Consider the following 11,406-nt stretch of genomic DNA (forward strand, 5'->3'; position numbering starts at 1 on the left):
GATCGTGCTGAGCCAGCAGCACTCCCGACTCGAGACGCCGCCTCTCTCTTTAATTGCTCCACGAAGCTAATTTGCATCTTCTCGCTGCCTGCCCTCCCTCATCTCTCTTGTTCCGTCTCGCTCAATCCCCTGCGGTAAGGGAGCTCGGGAGATCGGTAATAAATTGTTCGCGGAGTTGATTATGAATTCGTTTTTTTCTGATGCTGTTGGGGGGGGGGGGGTTATAGAATAAAAGCGAATTAGAAAAAATCGCGTTTTTTGTGGGGGATGAACCGAGTCTACCGTAAAGGAGCGCTCTTGCACTCAAATGTACAGCTTGTCGACATCATGGGAACGTGGAAATGCCACAACTCGCACATGCCTTCCAAATGAGACGAGCTGAGACACTCCGCTGTCACGGAATGTCTCACGGAGTGACTACCGTGACATTTGCGAGACACAAACACTCCGCTCTCACAGCACAATCACTCACAACGCGGAGCCAAAAGCAGTGCCCCCCCCCCCCCCCCCCCACAAAGCAAAACTGAGCGAGGATTTTATTTAATTAACGAAACCCCGGAGAAAGCCTCCATGAGCTCGCAGCTCACGGGATTACTCAACAGGTAAACCCCTCGCCGTGTCCGCGTCACACACGAATCGTTTCCTTTGTTTAATCGTCGATCCAGTAATAACAGTATAGTAACAATAATAACAATCATCATGAACAATATAATAACACGAGACGAGAAAAACGGAACACCTAGGAGTTTAAAAATGAGCACGAGGAAACCAGCGACTCACGGTCCGCATGCAGAGCCGCACACCTGCCCACGCACACCTACCCACGCACACCTACCCACGCACACCTGTCACGCACACCTGCCCACGCACACCTACCCACAAACACCTACCCACAAACACCTGCCCACAAACACCTACCCACAAACACTTGCCATGCACACCTACCCACACACACCTACCCACGCACACCTGCCCACAAACACCTGCCCACAAACACCTACCCACAAACACTTGCCATGCACACCTACCCATGCACACCTACCCACAAACACCTACCCACAAACACCTGCCCACAAACACCTACCCACAAACACTTGCCATGCACACCTGCCCACGCACACCTACCCACAAACATCTACCCACAAACACCTACCCACAAACACTTGCCATGCACACCTGTCCACGCACACGGACCCCACGCACACCTGTCCACGCACACCTACCCACAAACATCTACCCACAAACACTTGCCATACATACCTGATTACGCACCCCACGCACACCTGCCCACGCACACCCCAACAGCTTAGTCAAGCCTTTGTCTTATATTTGAGTGGAGGTGTGGATATGTGTTTCTGAATGTACGTATGTTTGTGAGTGTACCGTATGTGCGTTGCGTGTGAGCGTGAGCGTGTGTAAACGTGCATGCGTCTCTGCATGTGTATGTTTCCATCCCTCGTTCAGACATCACACCCACACGCATCACACACTTCCCATGCCACCCATCGCTCGAGTAGCTCAGGGAATTCGTACACAGACGACCGCACGCGCACACTGCTCTCCACAGAAGGCAAGACCAAGTGAACTGGAAGTGTGGGGGGCCAGAGGGTAGGGGGCTTTGGAGAGGGTGGGGGGCTTCGTGGAGGGGGTGGTAGCTTTGCCTCCCTCCGACTACTTCCGCCACCTCCGCCCGATCTTGAAGTAGTACACCAGGGAGACGAGGAGGAATGCTCCCCGCAGCGCCGAGCAGAGGAGCGCACTCGCCGGGCACGAGCCTCGTTCCCACAGCGTCATGCTCGTCACTGCGGGCGGGGGGGGGGGCAAGGGGGAGGGGTCAGGGTGGGGGATGGAAAGTGGTGGGGGGGGGGTAAATAACTTTGTAATCAAAATGCGAAGCTCTGCCAGCGGAACGGCCTCCACTAGAGGGAGCCCGAGAAGGTATTTGGCCTACTCTTCCTACATTGACAAGACGTCTTGGAAGAGGTGGGCGTACCCACAACTTACCCCATCGCCACACGCAACCTACCGATAGACTTTGGGGGAAGGGAGCGGTGAAAATAAACTTTCACCACAGGTACAGCTGCCCTGGGGGGAGAGGGAATCGAACCGACGACCCTCTGCGTTGCGAGTCCGCTGTGCGAACCGTGACACCGCGCCAGCGACTCGGCCAATGCAACTCTTCTGGCTCCTGACGCAGAGCACAGCAGGCGCTCTACATTGGAAACTCTGACAACAATGAAGCCGTCGGCCAATCATTCAAGCATCAGCTCATTCAAACAAAACGGTGTTTTACCTTTTGCTTCAAATATATGTCTGGTGGCGACGTGAGACGGATGAGAGGCGAGTGGGTGTGATGGGAGTGCGATGGCGCTCTCTAGACTGCTCTGTGATTATAATATCATGAGCCATGATCAATGCCCCGCTGGAATTCTCCCCAAATCCACTGCCACCACCTCTCAGGATTCTGTGATCAATAACCCACCCAGCGCCTCCCGCACACGGACTGAGTTAATTGCTCAATCTCCAGGATGGACGTCCTCTCGGATGCGTTACATTCCTTGGCTGCCACTCCTGGAGATAGTATTACCATATTATCTCGGTCCTCCCAGCACGCAGTGATGGCTTTGTTGTACTGATATTTCCTAACAAGGATGACACCGGTAACAGCGTGTATCTTATTGTCCTACTCCTGCCTACAATCACATGGGCAACGCAGTTTCACATCTCTCGTTGATCCGAACAAAGGCCTTGTGCCTTGCACGTGCGGCACGTGACGTGACGCGCGGTGCATCACGGGAGGGCGGAGTTTACGAACACAATCGCGCGTCGTGCTGCCTCAGAGTTCGTGGAGGGTAACCGGGCTGAGAACTCAAGAGGCGAGGATGGGAGTCTCGTTTGCCAGCGTGAGCTTGGGGCATTCGTCTGCTGCCAGTAGGCGGCGACTATTGCTGCTGCTGCTGTGTTTGTGTGTTACAGTCATCCCAGTGGAGTACTATTGCATGTGAGAGTTTCGAATTTGAATAGTGAGGCTTTGCGTGTGTTATCCCCTAATCACGGTTGATGGGCCCAACATCTCGAGGGGCCAGTGACAAACAGCACCACACAGCAGTGCAGGGACGCGACTCGTAATTTGCTTCTAGGTTGCTCGCACGCCTCTAATGATGTGTGTCTCATCATGTGCAGAGATGTGTTGGGTGGGGGTTGATTCGCTGGCCCGCAGCCTCCACGCGGCCAGCCCGGCGACTCTGCAGCCCGCGGGCATCCTCCTCCACCGCACCCTCCCCGCAGTGGGGTGGGGGGGGGAGAGCAGCGCACAGGTCATTTACCACTTTGGTTGTGAAAATAAAGGCAACTTTTTCGAGTTATGGATTCTCGATGGCCAATCTCGTCCTCGAATTTCGCGTTGCGGGCATTGGTATTGATCAGCTTGTGTGATAACTCTCAGAGCGATTGGCTAAGGAGGTCTTGGGAGTCTATAGACAGACACACATATAGACAGACAGACATATAGACAGACGGACACATAGACTGACGGACGTAAAATATAAACACAAATCTCTGCGCTCCTAATGAATCGCCTTCGGCTGCCTCTCCAGCCCCCCTCCCCCCTGGCTCCCACAGTTGGACGCGACCCTCATTATGTATACAGTGCGTTTGGATGCAGTCCTACTTAGATTATTTATGAACCCGGTTTCGGCCTTCATTTACCCAGAGAATCCTCGCCGCGTCTCAAAACCCTTCCTTGGAAGAGGCCTGCAATGAGATGCTCGGCCCATGATTGCTGTTTGACTTTTCTTGTTTAATAGATATTATCCCTTGGCAGGATAATTCGTCGAATTTCTGCGAGAGGGGGGACAGGCCCCTCGTGGGGGTCCAGCACGCGGATTATAAACGAATATTTTCCGAACCTTGGTAACTCCGAAAACCCGAACTCGAGTTGGCCACCGCTATTAACCCGGAGTGGTTCATCCTCCCGCTGTATTAACCAGCTGTGATCAATCCTCCCGCTGTATTAACCAGCTGTGATCAATCCTGCCGCTGTATTAACCAGCTGTGATCAATCCTGCCGCTGTATTAACCAGCTGTGATCAATCCTGCCGCTGTATTAACCAGCTGTGATCAATCATGCCGCTGTATTAACCAGCTGTGATCAATCCTGCCGCTGTATTAACCAGCTGTGATCAATCCTCCCGCTGTATTAACCAGCTGTGATCAATCCTGCCGCTGTATTAACCAGCTGTGATCAATCCTCCCGCTGTATTAACCAGCTGTGATCAATCCTCCCGCTGTATTAACCAGCTGTGATCAATCCTCCCGCTGTATTAAACAGCTGTGGTCAATCCTGCCGCTGTATTAACCAGCTGTGATCAATCCTCCCGCTGCATTAACCAGCTGTGATCAATCCTGCCGCTGTATTAACCAGCTGTGATCAATCCTGCCGCTGTATTAACCAGCTGTGATCAATCCTCCCGCTGTATTAACCAGCTGTGATCAATCCTGCCGCTGTATTAACCAGCTGTGATCAATCCTCCCGCTGTATTAACCAGCTGTGGTCAATCCTGCCGCTGTATTAACCAGCTGTGGTCAATCCTGCCGCTGTATTAACCAGCTGTGATCAATCCTGCCGCTGTATTAACCAGCTGTGGTCATCCTGCCGCTGTATTAACCAGCTGTGATCAATCCTGCCGCTGTATTAACCAGCTGTGATCAATCCTGCCGCTGTATTAACCAGCTGTGATCAATCCTGCCGCTGTATTAACCAGCTGTGATCAATCCTGCCGCTGTATTAACCAGCTGTGATCAATCATGCCGCTGTATTAACCAGCTGTGATCAATCCTCCCGCTGTATTAACCAGCTGTGATCAATCCTCCCGCTGTATTAACCAGCTGTGGTCAATCCTGCCGCTGTATTAACCAGCTGTGGTCAATCCTGCCGCTGTATTAACCAGCTGTGATCAATCCTCCCGCTGTATTAGCCAGCTGTGATCAATCCTGCCGCTGTATTAACCAGCTGTGATCAATCCTGCCACTGTATTAACCAGCTGTGGTCAATCCTGCCGCTGTATTAACCAGCTGTGGTCAATCCTGCCGCTGTATTAACCAACTGTGGCCAATCCTCCCGCTGTATTAACCAGCTGTGATCAATCCTGCCGCTGTATTAACCAGCTGTGATCAATCCTCCCGCTGTATTAACCAGCTGTGATCAATCCTGCCACTGTATTAACCAGCTGTGATCAATCCTCCCGCTGTATTAACCAGCTGTGATCAATCCTCCCGCTGTATTAACCAGCTGTGATCAATTCTCCCGCTGTATTAACCAGCTGTGGTCAATCCTGCCGCTGTATTAAACAGCTGTGGTCAATCCTGCCGCTGTATTAACCAGCTGTGATCAATCCTCCCGCTGCATTAACCAGCTGTGATCAATCCTGCCGCTGTATTAACCAGCTGTGATCAATCCTGCCGCTGTATTAACCAGCTGTGATCAATCCTCCCGCTGTATTAACCAGCTGTGATCAATCCTGCCGCTGTATTAACCAGCTGTGATCAATCCTCCCGCTGTATTAACCAGCTGTGGTCAATCCTGCCGCTGTATTAACCAGCTGTGGTCAATCCTGCCGCTGTATTAACCAGCTGTGATCAATCCTGCCGCTGTATTAACCAGCTGTGGTCAATCCTGCCGCTGTATTAACCAGCTGTGATCAATCCTGCCGCTGTATTAACCAGCTGTGATCAATCCTGCCGCTGTATTAACCAGCTGTGATCAATCCTGCCGCTGTATTAACCAGCTGTGATCAATCCTGCCGCTGTATTAACCAGCTGTGGTCAATCCTGCCGCTGTATTAACCAGCTGTGGTCAATCCTGCCGCTGTATTAACCAGCTGTGATCAATCCTCCCGCTGTATTAACCAGCTGTGGTCAATCCTGCCGCTGTATTAACCAGCTGTGGTCAATCCTGCCGCTGTATTAACCAGCTGTGATCAATCCTCCCGCTGCATTAACCAGCTGTGATCAATCCTGCCGCTGTATTAACCAGCTGTGATCAATCCTGCCGCTGTATTAACCAGCTGTGATCAATCATGCCGCTGTATTAACCAGCTGTGATCAATCCTGCCGCTGTATTAACCAGCTGTGATCAATCCTCCCGCTGTATTAACCAGCTGTGATCAATCCTGCCGCTGTATTAACCAGCTGTGATCAATCCTCCCGCTGTATTAACCAGCTGTGATCAATCCTCCCGCTGTATTAACCAGCTGTGATCAATCCTCCCGCTGTATTAAACAGCTGTGGTCAATCCTGCCGCTGTATTAACCAGCTGTGATCAATCCTCCCGCTGCATTAACCAGCTGTGATCAATCCTGCCGCTGTATTAACCAGCTGTGATCAATCCTGCCGCTGTATTAACCAGCTGTGATCAATCCTCCCGCTGTATTAACCAGCTGTGATCAATCCTGCCGCTGTATTAACCAGCTGTGATCAATCCTCCCGCTGTATTAACCAGCTGTGGTCAATCCTGCCGCTGTATTAACCAGCTGTGGTCAATCCTGCCGCTGTATTAACCAGCTGTGATCAATCCTGCCGCTGTATTAACCAGCTGTGGTCAATCCTGCCGCTGTATTAACCAGCTGTGATCAATCCTGCCGCTGTATTAACCAGCTGTGATCAATCCTGCCGCTGTATTAACCAGCTGTGATCAATCCTGCCGCTGTATTAACCAGCTGTGATCAATCCTGCCGCTGTATTAACCAGCTGTGGTCAATCCTGCCGCTGTATTAACCAGCTGTGGTCAATCCTGCCGCTGTATTAACCAGCTGTGATCAATCCTCCCGCTGTATTAACCAGCTGTGGTCAATCCTGCCGCTGTATTAACCAGCTGTGGTCAATCCTGCCGCTGTATTAACCAGCTGTGATCAATCCTCCCGCTGCATTAACCAGCTGTGATCAATCCTGCCGCTGTATTAACCAGCTGTGATCAATCCTGCCGCTGTATTAACCAGCTGTGATCAATCATGCCGCTGTATTAACCAGCTGTGATCAATCCTGCCGCTGTATTAACCAGCTGTGATCAATCCTCCCGCTGTATTAACCAGCTGTGATCAATCCTGCCGCTGTATTAACCAGCTGTGATCAATCCTCCCGCTGTATTAACCAGCTGTGATCAATCCTCCCGCTGTATTAACCAGCTGTGATCAATCCTCCCGCTGTATTAAACAGCTGTGGTCAATCCTGCCGCTGTATTAACCAGCTGTGATCAATCCTCCCGCTGCATTAACCAGCTGTGATCAATCCTGCCGCTGTATTAACCAGCTGTGATCAATCCTGCCGCTGTATTAACCAGCTGTGATCAATCCTCCCGCTGTATTAACCAGCTGTGATCAATCCTGCCGCTGTATTAACCAGCTGTGATCAATCCTCCCGCTGTATTAACCAGCTGTGGTCAATCCTGCCGCTGTATTAACCAGCTGTGGTCAATCCTGCCGCTGTATTAACCAGCTGTGATCAATCCTGCCGCTGTATTAACCAGCTGTGGTCAATCCTGCCGCTGTATTAACCAGCTGTGATCAATCCTGCCGCTGTATTAACCAGCTGTGATCAATCCTGCCGCTGTATTAACCAGCTGTGATCAATCCTGCCGCTGTATTAACCAGCTGTGATCAATCATGCCGCTGTATTAACCAGCTGTGATCAATCCTCCCGCTGTATTAACCAGCTGTGATCAATCCTCCCGCTGTATTAACCAGCTGTGGTCAATCCTGCCGCTGTATTAACCAGCTGTGGTCAATCCTGCCGCTGTATTAACCAGCTGTGATCAATCCTCCCGCTGTATTAGCCAGCTGTGATCAATCCTGCCGCTGTATTAACCAGCTGTGATCAATCCTGCCACTGTATTAACCAGCTGTGGTCAATCCTGCCGCTGTATTAACCAGCTGTGGTCAATCCTGCCGCTGTATTAACCAACTGTGGCCAATCCTCCCGCTGTATTAACCAGCTGTGATCAATCCTGCCGCTGTATTAACCAGCTGTGATCAATCCTCCCGCTGTATTAACCAGCTGTGATCAATCCTGCCACTGTATTAACCAGCTGTGATCAATCCTCCCGCTGTATTAACCAGCTGTGATCAATCCTCCCGCTGTATTAACCAGCTGTGATCAATTCTCCCGCTGTATTAACCAGCTGTGGTCAATCCTGCCGCTGTATTAAACAGCTGTGGTCAATCCTGCCGCTGTATTAACCAGCTGTGATCAATCCTCCCGCTGCATTAACCAGCTGTGATCAATCCTGCCGCTGTATTAACCAGCTGTGATCAATCCTGCCGCTGTATTAACCAGCTGTGATCAATCCTCCCGCTGTATTAACCAGCTGTGATCAATCCTGCCGCTGTATTAACCAGCTGTGATCAATCCTCCCGCTGTATTAACCAGCTGTGGTCAATCCTGCCGCTGTATTAACCAGCTGTGGTCAATCCTGCCGCTGTATTAACCAGCTGTGATCAATCCTGCCGCTGTATTAACCAGCTGTGGTCAATCCTGCCGCTGTATTAACCAGCTGTGATCAATCCTGCCGCTGTATTAACCAGCTGTGATCAATCCTGCCGCTGTATTAACCAGCTGTGATCAATCCTGCCGCTGTATTAACCAGCTGTGATCAATCCTGCCGCTGTATTAACCAGCTGTGATCAATCATGCCGCTGTATTAACCAGCTGTGATCAATCCTCCCGCTGTATTAACCAGCTGTGATCAATCCTCCCGCTGTATTAACCAGCTGTGGTCAATCCTGCCGCTGTATTAACCAGCTGTGGTCAATCCTGCCGCTGTATTAACCAGCTGTGATCAATCCTCCCGCTGCATTAACCAGCTGTGATCAATCCTGCCGCTGTATTAACCAGCTGTGATCAATCCTGCCGCTGTATTAACCAGCTGTGATCAATCCTCCCGCTGTATTAACCAGCTGTGATCAATCCTGCCGCTGTATTAACCAGCTGTGATCAATCCTCCCGCTGTATTAACCAGCTGTGGTCAATCCTGCCGCTGTATTAACCAGCTGTGGTCAATCCTGCCGCTGTATTAACCAGCTGTGATCAATCCTGCCGCTGTATTAACCAGCTGTGATCAATCCTGCCGCTGTATTAACCAGCTGTGATCAATCCTGCCGCTGTATTAACCAGCTGTGATCAATCCTGCCGCTGTATTAACCAGCTGTGATCAATCCTGCCGCTGTATTAACCAGCTGTGATCAATCATGCCGCTGTATTAACCAGCTGTGATCAATCATCCCGCTGTATTAACCAGCTGTGATCAATCCTCCCGCTGTATTAACCAGCTGTGATCAATCCTCCCGCTGTATTAACCAGCTGTGATCAATCCTGCCGCTGTATTAACCAGCTGTGGTCAATCCTGCCGCTGTATTAACCAGCTGTGATCAATCCTCCCGCTGTATTAACCAGCTGTGATCAATCCTGCCGCTGTATTAACCAGCTGTGATCAATCCTGCCGCTGTATTAACCAGCTGTGGTCAATCCTGCCGCTGTATTAACCAGCTGTGGTCAATCCTGCCGCTGTATTAACCAGCTGTGATCAATCCTGCCGCTGTATTAACCAGCTGTGGTCAATCCTGCCGCTGTATTAACCAGCTGTGGTCAATCCTGCCGCTGTATTAACCGGGGCGGACGGCCATGGCGCTGTCGCGGCTCTGCGCTCGGGGGAAGCCGCCGCTTGCCTCGCAGGCGGAGGGCGCCGTGTGTGGCACCGGCTACAGCGATTGGTGATTCATGCGGAGACGTCTGTTAAGTAATGCGGTGCGTGCGTGCCCTGGCATACACAATGCGACCATAGCTCTCCCCCCCCCCTCTTCTCTCTCCCTACATCGCTCGCAGCCACACTTTACATTCCAGGTCCAGCGCATTTAATTAAACGACGTGTGGAAATCATGTGTGTGGCTTTTCGTCTGTGCGGGGTGCAGTGCTTAGCACATTAGTGTGTGCATGCGAGTGGGTGGGTGCGTGATTGGGCAGCGATCGCGTAGTGGTTAATGCCCTGCGCTACAAACCCGGTGACCCGAGTTCGATTCGCACTTATGAACACCAGTAACGAAGCATCCTCTAGGTCGACTCAGCCTTTCACGAGTAACTGGTGCGGTGTCTATACATCAGCATTGGGGAGACAAAGATGGTCGGCCGTGGTGTTGACCACCCGCCTCCACGTGTGCCGTGCCGGCCTTCATAAGTGCTCGCTAACAGCACTTGCCCTAACAGTCTGTTAAGGCTACACGGGGGATCTTTGTCTTTGCGAGGCCTGGTTGTTTAATTTAACACAAAACGCTCCTTCCCAGAATAATTTCCGCACGCAACCATATTCATCTCCCCTCGTATTGCCCTCGTGATTTTGCCGTACAATAGGATTATGGACGTACAGGGCACAATCGTATCGGATGATGACGGGCAGGCGTACCTGCTGCTCTAGTGGCAGTGCCTTGGGCGGCGAGCCCCTACTCCTAGCCAGCCGAGGAGCGGCGTTCCCCGGACTCGTCTCGGGCGAGGAGCCGACTGGGCCTGGGGCGTTCTGCGGCGTGGGGGGGGTCCACGTACCCACGAGCTGGATGGCGTAGAAGCAGACTTCGGTGAGCAGGCTCCAGCGGATCACGGCCTTGTCTGACGTGTACAGGGAGTTCCAGAACGTCAGAGAGAGGCCTGCAGGCGGAGACAGCGACGGAGGGGGGGGGGGGTAAATCATGTCCGCATGTTGAACTTCTTCCCCACCGTATGAAGCCAACCGTGATCATAGGTGGCGTGGGGGAAGGACAACTAAGCACAAACAGCACTTCTCTAAAAAATGAGTTTCAAATCTAGATGATTATTCTCCTAAAAATGTAGGAGAATAATCATCCATCCGACACAGTATATCTCGACTGTTATAGTCACGTGTCACCTCCTACTCTAATCGACCAGAGACCCGGGAATACGCAGAGAGGAATCGAGCCCTGGGTTCAACTGAATCGCTTTGAACACAAATTCCTCTGCCTCTCTTTGTCGGTGGTCGAGACTAATGGAGCATTAGCAGTCAATGGGAACGGGCCTTATTCACGCGGGGACCATGGCTACCATCCATGGCGAGTGATTTCAGGACAGCTTGTGTACTTCCTCAAGGTCAACTCAGCCTTAAACGTGCACCCAGCGTGGTGTGTAAAAAATCAGCCCTAGGGAGACAAAGACGGTCGGCCGTGGCGCTGACCACACAACCCCTTGGTGTGCCATGTCGGCCTTAATTAGCGCTGCCTCACAGCACTTGCCCATAACGCCTAGAAGGCTATACGGGGATCTTTGTTGTATGATCGATGTATAGAATGCAGTCAAACGTACGGCTAACACATTCCTGTGGAGGGAGCTGGTAGGAACGTTGGGTTGCTCGGT

General features: G+C 51.7%; 1 protein-coding gene across 2 annotated transcripts in view; it reads right to left on the reverse strand.

Annotated features, from left to right (window-relative positions):
- Nucleotides 1-636: 636 nt before the first annotated feature.
- The window catches only part of LOC133350153 (tumor protein p53-inducible protein 11-like), a 67,415-nt gene continuing 56,645 nt past the window's right edge, over nt 637-11,406 (reverse strand). The window contains exons 6-8 of one of the 2 annotated variants that reach the window (XR_009756018.1): nt 10,585-10,686; nt 956-1,802; nt 637-845 (exon numbers count right to left, since the gene is read on the reverse strand). Coding sequence is in view for 1 of the 2 variants with exons in the window: in XM_061564175.1 (XP_061420159.1) it covers nt 1,672-1,802; nt 10,585-10,686 (233 nt within the window). In the remaining variant the exon portion in view is untranslated. Of the gene's footprint in view, nt 1,803-10,584; nt 10,687-11,406 lie in introns of both variants that reach the window. The other variant, XM_061564175.1, reaches the window with a different exon arrangement.

Source organism: Lethenteron reissneri, chromosome 33 (assembly GCF_015708825.2).
Source record: "Lethenteron reissneri isolate LAM-NWPU_2019-01 chromosome 33, ASM1570882v1, whole genome shotgun sequence".
Taxonomy (NCBI): Eukaryota; Metazoa; Chordata; class Hyperoartia; order Petromyzontiformes; family Petromyzontidae; genus Lethenteron; species Lethenteron reissneri.